The sequence below is a fragment of the Larus michahellis genome, chromosome 9, assembly GCF_964199755.1.
Source record: "Larus michahellis chromosome 9, bLarMic1.1, whole genome shotgun sequence".
Classification (NCBI taxonomy): Eukaryota; Metazoa; Chordata; class Aves; order Charadriiformes; family Laridae; genus Larus; species Larus michahellis.
Window position 1 is genome coordinate 19,714,320 of NC_133904.1, and position 16,263 is coordinate 19,730,582.

The 16,263-nt window shown below is 40.4% G+C and overlaps 1 protein-coding gene across 4 annotated transcripts in view; it reads left to right on the top strand.

The window, feature by feature from the left end:
• Nucleotides 1–454: 454 nt before the first annotated feature.
• Nucleotides 455–16,263, top strand: part of USP3 (ubiquitin specific peptidase 3) — a 43,048-nt gene continuing 27,239 nt past the window's right edge. Inside the window, exon 1 of one of the 4 annotated variants that reach the window (XM_074599738.1) lies at nucleotides 455–691. In XM_074599738.1, the coding sequence (XP_074455839.1) occupies nucleotides 601–691 (91 nt within the window). In that variant the 5' untranslated portion in view covers nucleotides 455–600. Of the gene's footprint in view, nucleotides 692–1,007; nucleotides 1,438–2,603; nucleotides 2,654–3,271; nucleotides 3,485–16,263 lie in introns of those variants that run through there. The other 3 variants (XM_074599741.1, XM_074599742.1, XM_074599740.1) reach the window with 3 other exon arrangements.

Below are 16,263 nucleotides of genomic sequence, written 5' to 3' on the forward strand. Positions count from 1 at the left end.
GTTAAACCAGGGTGTTTTTGAAGACAAGAGCTCACTGGGGCTGTGCATCTCGCTGAATGGAGGCCTTGAACGCAGCGCCTGCCTCACCACATACGAATTTAATAGGGCCTCCCCTCAGATGCACAATTCTATCGCGTTTCTGTCAGCGGAGTGCAGGCGGCCGGCGGTGATTCGCAGAGCTTGGGCCTCGCACCGCGCTCGGGTGCGGAAACCTGCGGCGGAGAGTCGGGGGCGGGGGGAGGAGGAGAGACGCGGGGGGGGAGCCCCCGCACAGCCCGTCGGCCGCTTCCCGCCTGCGCGCCCCCTCGCTCCCCTCAGCCGCGCGCCGCCCCTGCCGGAGCGGGGCCACCCTGCACCCCGCAACGGGAAGCGGCGGCAGCACGGAAAGCCCGGCGGGCGGAGCGCCGGACGGGAGGCCGGCTTCTCGGAAAGCCCGGCGGGGAGGCGGGGTGAGGGAGCCGCTGGGGCGCGGACGGGAGGGCGGCTGCCCGCAAAGCCCGGCGTGCGGATCCGCGAGGCTGGCCCTAAGATGGCTGTTGTGCGCGGGGCGCCGTTGCTGTAGCGCCGTGAGGAGCCGCCCGCCCCGCCGCCTCGCCCGCCATGGAGTGCCCGCATCTCGGCTCCAGCGTCTGCATCGCACCCGACTCGGCCAAGTTCCCGCAGGGCTCGCCCTCCTCCTGGTGCTGTAGCGGTGAGTGCGCCCGCCGCGGCCTAGGCTGCGCCGGCCCTCACGGCCTGAGGTGGCCCGGCCGCCCCGCGGCCCTGGCGAGGCGGGCGGGAGCTTCTCGCCGTCGCCGGCCGCTCCTTTGTTCCCCGCGGCCGGCGCGAGCCTCGGCGCCCCTCGGCGGGAGGGCCTGGGGGCACGGCCACCCACCCCGCCGGGGCCGCCCCGCGGCATGTTTGGGGGGTGCCGTGGCGCCGCTTCTTCCACCGCTTCCGCGGCCCGCGGAGGAGCCCCGGAGCCGCTGCCACATGTCTCGACGGGGCGGGGTGGGGGGGCAGTCCCCGCTCTGCCCCGGCCTTGCCTGGCGGCCGGCCGGCCGGCCCGCCCGGGGCGGGCAGCAGACTTTGTCTCCGCCGGGGGCTGGCGCCCCCCGCCCCGCCGGGCGCGGAGGAATGCGAGATCGCGGCTCCTTTTGTCTGCCGGAGGAGCTGCGTGCTCAGCGCTGCCCGGGGGAAGCCTGGCCGGGGGGCGAGGAGAGGAGCCGGTGGCTGCCACAGGGGCAGCGTGTTCTTTAAATCAGTCTAAGATTACTTTTTTTTTTAAATATACATTTTTGAAAGGACTTTGGAGAGTAGTTTTAATTGGCCTGCCGAGGCTGAAGGGGACGCTCGGCCCCCCGCTTCAATCCGAGGAGCAGCCCGGTGAAGGTGGTCTGGGAGGGTCCAGGAGTCACGCTCCCCCGCTCGGCTGTGTGGGGCGGTAGGAGTGTGGAGGTCATCTTTTTTTAGTACTTTGCTCGCTGATTTAATAATGCAAATTACCGTCTTTGAAATGTATCCTGTCTTCAGTACTGTCCCTCGCGTGATCTTGTTTGTTCAGGGGCTTTCTCTTTAAAGGTGCCTTGCCCAAGGTGTTTTAAATTTAACTTAATAATAGATCATCGCACGCTTCTACACAGATAACCCCCGATGAGTGCAGTCATTTTTGGTACTTGTTTTTGTTTACTGTAACTGCAGTGTGTTTACTTCTGCTCGGTATGAAAGTAGATGCCACCAGGTACGTCTAAGGTAGGGAATAGGCCCCACTTAGATCAGCAGCGTGACTCGTTGTGCCTGTGGGCACCAGAGAGAAAGCCTCACTCGGGAACGGCCGATCAGGGAGCACTGAAATGCTAGATATATTTTGAAGTGTTCCTTTTTTTTAAAGGAGGGGTAGTTGTCCTTTGTCTCACAGTATCGGTGCTTTCGTGTGGGAAGGCTGCTGCTTTCTTGAGTTCTTCCCTGATTGCAGTTTCCTGGAGCCAAGGTGTGGTAGTGCTGCTGCTTCCTTTGGCAAAACCAGTTATTTTACTTTTGATTTTAGAGGGAGTACACTTTACAGTGCAATAATGTGGAGAATGATTAGAAGGAAAGGAGGAGTATAGGAAAATCTGTTGTCCCTAATGTTTCTTTACTGAAAAAAAAATATTAATGACGAGAAGTCTAACTCTGTAGGTCCATCTGTTATCTTCAGAGTATCAAGCATAAGCAAAGTTGTCAACCAGAAGCATATGGCAGTAGGGAACCACCCTTCAGAGAGCTTTAAAATGATAAAATTGCCAAAACTAAAAATACAAGCTCAGGTTTTAATATAACTTCCGAACTTAAAAAATGAACCAGTTTACAGCTGCAGGACCCTGTTAGGCATGCTGCTTCTCAACAAAGAAGTTCAGCGGTTAGAACAGATTTTTCTTTTGTTGTTCAAAGGTGTTTCTCCCAAACCAGCACTTACAGGGAGAACCAGTTGCTGGGCAATCAACAAATTTATTGCAGCTGTGGGTCAGGAAGAAGGTGCCAGACACTTTGGGGAACGGAATACATTGATGACGATACCATGTCTAGGGGAGTGTCTCTGTTTGCTATGCTTTTTAAGAAAATTAACATGATAAGTCACACAGTACTTGCATAGGTGACTATTGAATTCTTAACGACTGGCTGGAGAAAAAGCTGGGTACGTTGAATTTAAAACATTCCAATGATCAAACAGCAGGCTCTTGTTAATTCAAAGCAAATGAAAATTGTTCTTTTTACAAACTGTATTTTGCATTTTTACTAGTATAAGAAAATGTAGTGCTTCCCTTTTCATTTCCAGCTACTAATATGTGATCATTGTTACGTTAACTCCCTGATGGTATATAGAGTATGGTCTCTTTCATGTTTGTGCTTGTTTTAGTGAGATTAATTGTTTAGAGTTATGTAGTACTGGTTTCTGTCAATTCTCATTAAATACCATTTTTTATTTGCTGGTTTTGCTGCAACTTGGCAATATAAAAATCCAATAGAGAAAATGCCACGTATAAATTAATAGCTTGTCAAAATTTACAACATCATCTGCTTTTGGTGCTGTTTTCTAAGGTGGTTTGGGCTTAGTTCTTTTTGTTTGTGGTGTTGCCTCAGTTGGAGAAAAATACTTAGGAGGTAATTTTCTGCAGTTTGTAATAATAAGGCATCTCTCATCAAGCACGTTGTCTCAAAATGACTCAGAACTTGTCGTCAGTCCTGTTCTGAGTTGCGGCTGACCTTTCCAGAAAAGGAGAGTAAGTGAAGATACTGATACAGGAAGCTTTCTGGCAGCCACGTGACCTGCTAGTGATAGCAAAACATTGCAGAATAGGTTGGAGAGTGAGTTCTTAGTTCTGACTGCCAGTGGCTATTATTATCTTGTGTTTCTGCGATTTGAAGAGCAGGAATTGTCATGCTGACCGAGTGATATGTAGTGGTTAACTACTTTTTCCTCACCTCTCAACAAAAACTTTCCTGATTGCAACAACAACTTCACAAGGTAATATGGAGGCACTTCTGAATATTGTTATTTGATACTGATTATTGTGTCATCGTATAATGGAGGGGTGTTGCATTTGAGACTGTTATTTGGAAGCTGGCTTTACTGAAGTTAGGGGATAGATTAGAGGAGCATATGCATCAGTCAATTAATCTTCTGGCCTAAATCAGTTCCCCTTGAAGCTACCTCATAAGAGTTTTTACGGAGGTCTTGTGATGAGGGAAGACTCTTAAAAAAGCAGCAAGAGGAAGCATTGACAACAAGTGTGTTGATCCAAAGATGAATGCTTTTGCTCCAAATTAAAGATTAATGGTGTATGTTCATTTTTACGTGTCTCTAGAATGTCTGTTATGTTACTGTTGTGTAGTTTGGAAGTCTGAGAGTTTAAGCACTCCTGTTTAGAAAATGGCATGCTTTCCCCTGAGTATTTAATCCGGTCAAGCATGCTCTGTACAGTAAGCGATGCAGAAAGCAGCACACATTTTCTTTGAGGAACTTTAAGACGGTCAGAAGAGAGCATAGAATGCCTTTTTGCGGATCCAGAGGCAGTTTGTTGTTGTAATTGGGCATTTAACAGGGGAGGAGATGAATATATAAAGTAGAAATTGTACAGAAACTGAAAATGGCTTTTAATCGGTGCTGTCATGTGAAATACTGCATTCAGATGTCTGCTAATTCCAATTAGAGTGCAGTGAAACTTCTGCTGAAGTTGGAAGCAGAGTAGCTGGAGGCGTTGGCAAGACTGCAGAGTGTCACAGACTGAATCAGTTGAATTTGTATGATGTGCCACACCTTCACCACTGTTGTGCAAATCATGTAATTATGCAAAGTACTCTGGAACAGCTCAGATGTGGTATTTCTCAACATCTTTTCATAGACTCATGAAACCACAGGGAGCTATGCCTCACCTAAGAGAGATTGCAATCTTCTAAGCACACCTGTGCAAGTCTGAAGAGTTTTTCCAACTTCTTTTTTTTTTTTCCTGCGTGGTTAAGGATTCATTAGGTCTCACTGGCCTCATCGGTCATTCAGTGTAGAATTTGAAGTTCTTTCTTTAGAAGAACAACTGCAGACAGATAGGATTGTGTCTGCTAAAACAGAGATTCAGTGATTTTTTTTTTTTTTTTTTTATTTTAAAGGGGAATTGTGCTTCTGAAATATGCTTAAAACTGTTGGTTTTCAGATTGCTGCCAGTTTAATACATTTTTTTCTTAAGATAATTTTGTTAGATATTGAAGAGCAATTCTGGCTGTAAACTGGTATTTCCTGCAAAAGCTAAATATATTTGCCTGCCATCTGTTTCTTGCATTCTAATTTCTGTTGAATAAGAGCTGTAATTTCACAGTTGGTCAGAAACATACGTTGTGGCATTTGAAAACGATGCTGGGACCATATGAAGTACAGAGGAGAGCTATCACAAGGAAGTTGGGTGAGGCCTAGTGAATGATGATTATGGTGGAAATCACATGCTGAATTAATGACGTTTTTTCTGTGTTTGAAGTAATTTACTAAATTACTTAATAAATTCATTTAGTTCAGAATAACCTCGAATATCACTGAATGCTTTTATTTTATAAGTGAGAGCAAATGTTTTGGGCCGAGTAGCTGAACTTTCAAGAACATGACTACTGGGTCAGGCTGATTTTGATTATGTTGTTGTCGTTTGCGCCCCTCCCCCCCAAATCAGTAGGGTTTTTTTGTTTGTTTTTGTTTTTTCTCCTCAGTTAAATCAGTTACACTGTTCTCTTTTCATTGGGGTAGGTAACAGCGTTCTGCCATGCTGTGTTTTTTGGCATTGGGCTGTTGCAGTCAATGCCAAAAAAAATACACTGTAAAAGCTCAGGTACACAGACTTTAACAGTCTTGGCTTTCCTTTTCATCTCAGCTCCTCGTTAGTGTTTCTTCTCCATCTCTGTATTTGTCTCTCCTTTTGCTTTTTATTACTAGAGGTCCTCGCCTCCTCTTTCCTTCCATTCTTACTACAATACAGGAGGAGGAGAGAGAACTCACTGAAACTGGAGAGGGGTAGGTGGGACCTTCCTGTGAAAAATTGTGTTCGGCCAGGTGCATGTAGACTGAGGGTAAGCTTATGGACAGTGCGTGAACCTAGTGGTCTGTATGTGTGAGGGTTATTTGTCACCTTACCTCTAGAAAATGAATTTGACCTGGAAATGACCAGATTTATTCTGAAATTTAAGTGCCAAAATAAGTAGGTAAAAAAACTTACCTTTTTTTTATTCAGTCACTTTAATTTATTTTCGAAGTTGGGTAATCTTTCATCTGTTTCTCTGGGTCACTGCAATGCAGGAATGCTTGTTAGTAACTCTACAGACTTTATAGGTTGTTATATCTCCTTAAATTCATTCCCAGGCTGTTTTTTTAAGTAAAGCTTGTTAGATTTGTTTTTTTTTTTTAGACTCAGTCTTGTTTTCCTTAAAACTGTTGTTGTTTTTTTTTTGCCATTTGAATCAGTTAGTGATGTTTGAGCTAACCATGGGGGCAGTAGTTATCTTTGTCTGTGTGATAGAGCATAGTGCTTTGGAACTGATTTTATTAGAAGATGCGTGTTTGTTGAGGTGGGGTAAAGGTCTCAATTTCAGTCTCCTAAGCTAGACTTAATTTTTCTTTTAATTATGAAAAAAGGGAGTCTTTGATTTCAAATACTTGGGATGTTTTAGAAGTCAATACACTGAAATTGATAGTGATTAATATTTCCTACATTTTCTTTTTGAAAATTTGTTTATACTCGCTACTCAACAAAATCACAATCCATCACAAAACTTGAAGGTCAGCTGAGGAAAGAGACTGCTTCAGGAGAAAGTAGTAGTCAGACATTTAATACATTGCCTTTGTTTAGAAACTAGATCTAATCTTCATGATGATTTTGAAGATAAATTTTGAAGGACAAATTTTACTACTGACTGTTCTGAAGTATTTAATGATCTAACTAAAAATCAGTGTTTTGAAATGACTTTTTGAAGTGTACCATGTGGTAAGGAGACAGGATAGTCTGAGGCATTGTGGAAGTGGGATATATGAGGCACACACAAGTGTGTAGGAAAGAGACTCCTGTGCATGGCAGACTCTTTGATTTATCCACAGATTAGTGCAGATCTCATTACAGCTGGTTTAAATGTAAGCAGGATAATAATTTTCACCTGCCTTTCTCAAGCCCTTCAAGACGCGCAGGTGTTAAACAGGATCAATGCGTTATCCCTACGCTGTTTTTCTGATCATTGCAAGGTGCTAAGGCCGATAGAGCTAGACTAGTTAATTTTTTTTGGTCATGTGTATGTCTGAGAATTCACAGAGTGAGAGTTTCAGACACAATTCTTGGAATGAAATTAAGCTTTGAGCCATTTCTCGTTTGATCACTGCTGCTCGCTTCATTTAGTGACTTGTTCATGCTTTGCTTTCTGTTTTAACAAACATTCATTACCTAGGTAAAAAGTCGTTAAAGGCCATTAATTAAAATAATCCATGGAGGTTAGAAAGTGCAATTTAATCAGAAGTTTAGATCTGAAAACTAGGTAAGGCTTTTCCAGTTTTTGTTTTGAGATTATTGGAGGAAACAGTTTTTATTCTAGAGTGAATTATAATGATATCTGATAAAATATTCATTGCTTTATGGTGTCCTTGTTATGGGAGCAATGTAAGATTTTGTGCCCTTAATGATTAATTTCCTTGATTATAAGAGAGTGTTTTAAACTTTACATGACACTGATCATTCAGCAATCTTAACTGATACGTCAAAGCAAGCCTGTGATGTTTGGAGGTTTTTTTCCCCCCTTTGGAATATCTTGTGTAACTTTGGATCTTGTAAACACAGTTATGAAATTTCTTTGACAGATTTCATTATCCATTTGAATCTAATCACAATACCCAAAGGCAGCCTGGCAAATAAGGTAATTCTTCTGGAAGTTATCCCCTTCGTCCCCCACATTGCAAGCAGACAGCTTTTTAACTTTAAAGTGACATGGTACTATCAGGCTTGGGGGTGAGAGGTCCTTATCAATACCAAACAGGCAGATACTGATTGAAAAATCAGGTAATTCATAGGTACGTCATTTAGGATTCTTTGTGAATGTGAACATCTGCTTGTCCATGTCAAAATATAGGTATATTTTCTCAAGATAGCCATGAGCTGCCCTAAAACTTTTTTTTTTTTAACCTTTGGTTCATAAGTTTTTAATTTGGTGGTGTTTTTGTCTGCTGAGCATTTGATTTCTTTCTTTTTTGTTCACAGGGATGGTTAGTAATGTGTCTTTTGCTTAGTATTGGGAAAGTAGGAATGAAGTAGTCAGGACTACAAATAAGTAAATTAATTACTAGGTTACATAAAGAAAGCAAGAAGCCTTCTTGCTGTCTTTCCCCTCTTTTCCCTTCTGTTTCCAGCTTGAATGTTTTGACCTGACATGATTGATTGCTAACTGAGTCAAGAAGATTTCTTTCCTTAAGCATTTAAAAATTATGTTACATTGTTGGCTTTGCTGTGCTTTTTCTGGCTGCTGTCTAAAAATGAGTATTTCTATGTCTTGCTCTAACATAAAGGTTGAGTAACTTTTTTTTTTTTGTTGTTAGCATGCTACTGCTATACTGAGGAACAATATCTGTGAAGGCTAGAAAGCATTTAATTTTAAAATAGATAAGTATAGATGTGTGTATGTATTTAAGTGTTGATACTAGTTAGTTAACAAAGTACTCAAACCACTAGAAATTGTTTTTTAGAATATAAAGGAGAAATAGAGGCAATAACTTTTTAAAAAACTGCTTTTGGCCATGATTGTTCAGTAAAATAAGCCCGCTGCCGATGTGTTACTTCTTCGTTTCTCTTATTTTTTCTTTTTTAAATAATGTGTGTCTTCTCACTGTTGCTTTCAGGAAGATCAGCTGCTGGCGTTTCTTGACCTAAAGTTTGACTTGACTTGTAGAAAGACTAAATTACCAAAAAATATGGCACTACTGTAGCCTGAGAGCTAAGTGTCTACTCTTGGAACTGGTAGTGCTAAGCAACCTTACTTCTTTACCATAACAAAAGAAGCAGCATAGCTGCTCTTTATCTTTTTGTATAGTGTTTAAATTGCTGCTATAGATGATCTGACTTTGGGTTTGCACCTTTTTTTTTTTTCTTTCCTTTTTCCCGCCTCCCTCAACCGCCAGTTTGTTTAACCACTTCCTCAGGAACTGACATGTCTGTTTACACTGGCACTGGTTGAAAGAAGTTTTCCTTACCTACCTGTCTCTTAATCCAGCAGTGGAAAAGCAATATAGGCAGATAAAAAAGAATGTATTTTTTAACTTCCAAGTTTTTCAATGTGGAATTCTGATCGCATAATCAAAATACCAAACTGTAAGCCAATGTGGTTGAGCCTAACCAGGGAGGTGAATTACATGCAGATGAAGCTAATCACATTGTTCTCTGACAAGTGATTTTCAATGGTATGAATGTGTTGGGGACTTCAGTGACCTATTTATTCTAGAAGAAGTTGTTCACCTGCCTGTTTTTGTATTCTTACTTAGTTGTTGTTTAGTATGTCTGAATTATGTCTGATTTTCCATTGTAATGGAGTGGTTCACTGTAACCATCTGAGAAATTTCTTACATGAGACTGAGCAATGCTTTTATTTAGTGACAGAGGAGGAAACCAGGTGTACTGTTATGCATAAGCAAAAATATTAGTTAATTTCATAAGTTCACTTACTATCGCAAAATGGCTTATTATTTGTTTTCTCACTAAAAACTTTATCTTTCTGGTTTTGGCTGAAAGATAATAGCAGAAGAAATAACTGGATTTTTTTCCATAGCTGTAAGGTGAGGGTAGTTTGTTTCTTTCTTTCTTTTAAATGTTCTTCAGGGTCTATTTGAATTCTCTTACATTTGAATGGGATTTGAGTCAGGCTAAGACTTGATACTGATGAGACTTCTATTCATCGTGCATCTCTGTTATGATGGTGTGATAACACTGAAGGAGACTGGCTGACATCTTTGTATGTTAGTAATGTTTACCAGGAAACTTGCTTCCTTGGAAATTCTCTTGCTTTGATTTAAATGTAATTTATTTTTTTCTTATCGTTTTCTCTAGAATGTGGGTGTTAGCTGATTTTTAAAACAAAACATTTTAAATAGTATAATTTAAAAATGTTCTCCCTTCTGGCTGCTTTCATTTTGACAAGAATGCTTTTTTTCTAAAATAGGCAATAAAGATGTCTAACAAATGAAACATTTAAAATACTGTTAAATAGAGTATTTATTTTTCTAATATTACACAGTTTAGAACAGGTTCAGTCCATTTATGAACTTCTTGTAATGGGGCTGAAGGTAGGATAGAAAGAAGGCTTTTTGTGAAACGTAGTTTAAAAACAAATGGGAATAATCTTTAACCTTAACAGTAAAACAGCTGGCTTGTAATAAGGTATAGAACATGTCTCTAGTTTTCAAAGCCTATAACATTCCTTTTTTCTGCATTCTCCTTCTCGAAAGGGCCTTTAGCCTACTCAAAGGTTTAAAAAATTCTCTTGTAACATTTACTTCCTTTTTCAGTCACCTGGTTTTCATTACAGTTACTCATCTGGATTTGACTAGCTTTAAGTTCTTAAAATGTAGAGCAGATACTTTTACCAGATGTATATACAGTTTAAACACACCCACCATTCCCCACCTTCCCCCCCAAAAAAAACCCCCACACCCCAAAACAAAAAAAACCCCAACCCCAAACAAAAAAAAACCCACCAATCAACAGCCATAGATGTTTAATTCAGTATTTAAGTTCTGTAACTTATCTTAGATCATAAAATAACGTTAGCATTCTGCTTGGACTTAGTGTGCTTCTATGTATGTTAATGTCTGTCCTGTTTTATGATTTTACCAACATGTTTAGTTGAGATACTCATTTCGGTATTTTTGATTCCTCCCGAATGTAAACAGACAATAGAGTCAGATAATAAAGCTTGCATGCATGCTTGTAGCAACTGCCTTTTTAAATGCACAAAAGAGTGCAAAGTCAAAAACTTGGGAACATGATCAGTTGTGTTAATACACACGTACTTAGTACTAAGTAACTTATATTGCCTGATACGAATTCTTACATGCTGCCTGTAAAAATACTGACGTACCTTGGAGGACACCTATAGTTTTTTAGACTTCTTTGATTCTGCTAATAAAGTATTTTTTCAGTGCCAGAGTGTCCGATTCTTTACATACCCAGATGTCCTGCAGTCTTGACTGATGTTCTGTGATGAGTAAGACTTCTAATTTTTGCCCCGAGAAGCTGTTTTATTGTATATGCTGGTTTATAACCGAGTTCATGGGTGAGAAGGAGCATGTGGCTCTATAATGTGATTTGGGCAGTTCATTGTAAGTGGAAAAATCTTTGGCTCCAGTCTCAATTCTAATGACTCAAATGTTTCATCTGGTGGATTTTGAATGTAGAATGCGTGAATATATTCGTTGCTGCAGAGACTGCAACCTAGGTAAAAGCCGTAAATGCTAGGCTTGGTGGAAGTCACACTTTCTCTCTTGCTTTGTCTCACTGTTCCCCTGAAAAACTACTTACTCATGGGAAGTGCCATCTTTAACAGAAGTTCCTCCCTCAGCACTTAGGAGTAGTCTGGAAGGAAGGCCTTCCAAGGGCAGGAGGTGTGTGCATTAAACCTGAGGCATTCCCATCTTGAATGAAGGGGTATTGCTTGGAGAAAACTCCTCAGCTGATTCATTCAGTTTTTGAAAAGACTGCATCCAGAGGCAGTTCCAAAGCCTTTTTGCAACCCCAGCACGTAAGCCCGGATGAGGGACAGCATTCAACACACTTGTCTTCTTGGTATTTCTCATAAGCTAGTAACTTCAGCAATTCCCTACTTAGAATACTGGTTTTCATAGATGTCTCTCTCAGATGCCTGGTACTTCTTGTGTATTGCATGTGGGTAGTTTTAGGTGTTTAATTCAGAGCTGTTTTGGCAAGTCACCTTAAAAGGATTGCATAGAGTGCTGAGTTTAGAGATGTCTTATCCTTGCCTAAAAGTAAAATGACATAAAATACTTAGGTGTTAGGGCTAGTAGGCTCAGTTCTGATCTATGTTGATAAAATTCTTTTGGTAAATTAGTCAACCTCTAACTCTGTTTTTCAGTCTGTAAATAGTAAGTGGGCTCTCTGAGAAATGCTCGGAATCCTGTGACTGAAAAACTTTGCATTTGAGATGTTATTACTAAAGGGGTTTGCATAATTTTGTTTTAAGTGTTTGTGCAGAGTTTTGTATTCCCACCACTTGTGATTATTTCCCAGGGTTTTTTGCTTGTAAGTTTCTCTCACTTTTACTCCCAGATCTTTGTAGGAGGCAGCTTTTAGTCTGATTCCTTAGGTCTGATGTGCCACAGATAGAAGGATTGTGTTTCACAAAGCAGGGGTTTCACATTTTGGTTTGCAGATTGTTGCTTCTTTTTTCTTCACATGTTGTTAATGGAGATTGCCCAGCTCTCTTTTGCTGCATTTGTCAGGTTCTTTTAGGAGCAAAACGTGGAGTTACATTGTCCTGCTGACAAATCTTAATTAAACAGGGAACTGAGGGAATCTTAGGCAAAATCAATTTAAAGGTATGGGAAAGGAAAAGTAAGTCTCTATCTCTAGAACACTTTAAACAGTATTCTTGGTTTGTTTTTTTTTTTGAGATATGCACATATATATGTGTGTATTCACACATGCATGCATGTAGCCACATACAGCATACTATACATATGTAGTTTATATATGTGTTTGTCACCAGGTGCTTCTGTTTGTGGATGAGTCTACCAGTGCAGCCACCGCTGTGTAAATATTGTTCCTTGTGCAGACACTGAGGGGAGTAACAGTGGCCTTTTTCAGTTTAGCTTATATCAGTATAGCTGACCTATTATGTCAACATAAACTGAACTGAAAAAAGGTCACTTAGTCCAAAGATGTGTCTATGCAGGTCATTATGTTATTGTAGTTTAACCTTATAATTATACAAGTAAGATAGTAATGTTGGTACAGCTCCTTTTGAGAACAAAGTCCAGGCCGTTTTGTAAAGGCTGTGGAGTATTGGAAGTAGTTTAATGACCCTAATCTTGTTTCCATTCAATGTGCTCTTAAAAGAAGGACCAAAATATTGCTGTTATTGTGCTGATATTTTGTGGCCTTTTCTTTAGTGATGTAACAAAAGACTATTTTAAAACTTGGATGTAAGCACAGTTCTGTAGTAGCTACGGCCTCAGATCACTTGTGCTCCTGTGAGTGGCGAAGTCGCCCATTTGCACTGATCACAGGGCTGCGCTACTACAGAGCTCCAGTGGACACGGTATCTTGCAGGTTTCTTAACTTGGCTGCTTTACAGAAACTGCTTCCTGTTTGTCTCCTCCTCTTCCTGCTTCTTTTTTCTTGTGCCAGTTTCTAAATTATGCAGTGTGCTATTTAAACAAAACTATTAGTTTCATAGGTTGTTTGTATACTTCTACATAGTTGTAACTTTCCTGCAGTGGAAACCTGCAGCTTTGTTCTGTAAGGAATACAGTGTTTGCCAGGAGCGTTCATGTTTCACAAGACTGCGCTTTAGAGTCAGTTTTCAAAAAAGGAAAAAAAATAAAAGGTCAAGATTCAGAAGTACATATTTGAGTGATCTTAAGGGTAAGATGGGGTGGGGGCCCTGCGATGATGATGCCAAACTGATTAGCCATATCTTACTCATTCTACTTGGCATAACTTGATGAGCGTTATCAGGATGAGTTACAGAAAGTGGAAGCTGGAGGGGGATGGACATCTCTGAATGTTCCTGTAGTTATGTATGAGTCTGTCTGTAGTGGTGTTTGATTGTTTACTATCTTGGGGGTGGTTTGATACTTGTCTTCATTTACAGAGGGCTTTGTAGACTGTATAACAAATGAGTATTCAGATTTCACTTAAAGAAATCGTTCTGAAAAAGATAGTATTTCCCCTTCCGATTGCATGATAAAAAATTATTTTTCTAAGCTTCTGAGGAAGCTGATATTGATGTAAAATGGCAAATGACTTACTGCTTCAGACAACATCGTGGCATTGGAGGTTTACTTTCCCTTTTCTTTTGGCATGTTAGCATCACCTTTGCCTAACCACTTGAAGCTATTCTAAAAACATAGCAAAGTGAGGCAGTTGATAACTGTTGCAGTAGCCACTTTAGTTCAAGCTGAGAAAGCACCTTTGTACCACTAAATAAGGTGTAACAAACAGATAATTAAGGCTTTTTTTAATGTGGTTAAGATGTTTGTTGAACATAACTTTATTCTAAAGTAGGGCATGCTAACATAGTGTACCCCTCCTCCTCTTTTTTCAAATAGCACTAAAAAAACCAAACAAACCCCAAATCCCTATTGGAATACTGATTATTGAAGGAAGACATATGTACCTGTACAAATGTGTTTGAGAGTCTTTCCTCACCATTCTGTGTGTAACAGTCTGATCTGAAAGTCCTGAACACCCAACTCTGTTTTAAGGGCAAAGTTCCAGGGCGATGTAATGTGCTTTGAATTGAGAAAGGATCTGCTATGGATCTGTCTCTCTTGTTTCTGGTCTACTTTTAAGCCTAGTGCCTTCATGTCAGTACCCGTCTGAAAGGAATATGTGCACTTTCTTTACAGATGAAGCCAAACTGTCTACCTTTAATTTAGATTATAAGCAGTTCAGGGCAGTGACTGCACTGTTCTATGGTGTCTGTCTTGGTAGAGTCCTGACTAATGCCTGAAGCTCCCAGCCTAATCTAATTTCTTAATAGTAAGTATCAGACAGTAACTGCTTCAAGATCTGAATTGAGGAATACCTAGAGAGACAAACTTAATGCTGGTATCTACTGAGCCAACATCAGAGAAATACGCAATGCAATCTTCAGCAACCTTTAAAAAAAATCAGTTGTGTAATCCTCTCAGGACGGAGCAACTGTAGGTCACAAATTTGATACTGGCTTCTGCATTTAATCTTAGTGGGAGTCACTTCCATGTTGTTTGAGTTCTTTGTGGGAGGAGATGTTTATGCAGAAGATAAACTACACATTTATAATGTGATGCAATTGGAGCAAAGTTCTTCCTAAAAGTTAAAGCAAACAAATGAGCTATCTTTTCCTATTTGCTGATATGAAAAATGGAACACTTTAGTGGACGCTATTTTTTTGGCACTGTGCAGAGTTGGTGGACTTGCTTGCTGGCTTTGAGCAGAACACTTAAACCTGGTGTGAACTCTGCAGAGTGAGCACTACGTCAGGATAATTTAACACTTGACAAGCAAGCAGTGCTGGTATTTAAAATACCTGAATGTGAAATTGTACTTGTCTGGTACATGGTGGAAAGTAAGAATAATAGCTTGCATCGTAATCCTTTGACCTACTGTTTGAGGACCAGTTCTGTCCACAGATGGTAACATGGTAAAAGCAAAAATGTTATTTTAAAAGTGGGAGATTTCTTCTGAGATTTTAATGCTAGGGAGACTGTTTCATGTTCCTGGCAAGGAAAATGTAGGGTAGTGGTTTGTTCATGCAGCACTTAATCTGTGTTTAAGTGCATGAATAGTTTTGGCTTCCGTTCCCTTCTGGCTAATTTTTTACCTTTCAGTTTGTGTAATTCAGGAAAATAAGATAGTATCAGGTTAGACTGGTGGTCCATTTATCCCTTTTTTAACTCATGATGGCTATTTAAGGCCTCCCATTTCTCTTCTGTTTGCTAGTGCCAAATGTTGGTTTTGTCAATAACGTTCTGGTCAAATTGGACAAACTTGTTCTACTTTTCTGACTTGAAATGTGCACCAAAACAGCTCTACCTGGCTGTCCTCCATCTGTTGCAAGATTACCATCACAGTTGGGGGAACCCATCAACTTTAGAAATAGGAAAATTTGTTTCTGGAAAACCAAAACCAGAAAACTGAGATGTGTGAAAAAATGTGTTTCTCAAGCAAAGTAAAAAGTGCAGCAGTTGAAGAAAAGAATTCTGGAGTCTTTACTACAGTGTTTAAAGTTACTTCAAATAATATTTCTATCGAATGTACTTTTTTCCAGTGAACATAGTAAAAATTCTTAGTTTTAAACATTCCTTGGATTGGGCCTGTGAGTTGAAATACAACAACTATTTGTAATAATGAATTCAAATCCAGAAAACAATTCTTTAAGAAGCAGTGTTAGCTAGTTTATTTTTCCATCTGATTTAAATAAAAAGGTGAAATCTAATGGTAGAAAAGTGTATTAGCTCTTTTGAACAGCTAAGCTAATCGCTTCTCCCGATCAAAAATTGATCCCCTCCTTGCTTTTTCTTTTTAATTAGCATTTAATTTGATAAAGAAACTTCTTTCACTTTTGTTAGCTTAGTTTTCTCTGATAGTCTTTGATTTTAACCGTTTGATATGTGCCACGGTTTGTGGCTTGGTGAACTTATTTTTGGGTTTTGCTAGAAGTTGTGAATTATCCTGCTCAGGTGATCCTGCCCTGGAGCAGCTTCTGTGCACGCTTGAGTTTCCCCAGTTCCTTTCTCTAAGGTGTGACTCCAGACAGGGAAGGCTGTTCTCAAGCTTTTCTACAATAAATAATAATATAAATAATTTACATGCATGTGCTAGGATCTAATCATCCTCTTTTTGTCCTTTCTTCCCCCGGCACTCACAAACTCTTTTGTTTCTGATGTCTTATTTTTCCTCTGTGACTCTTTTGACTGGCTTGCTCCATGAAGCAGTTACTTATAGCGTGTAGAAAAATGAGGTGGCATCATACCTTTTTGAATTTTTGGGATAACTGATGTAATGTTTTTATTGTTTTCTGCCC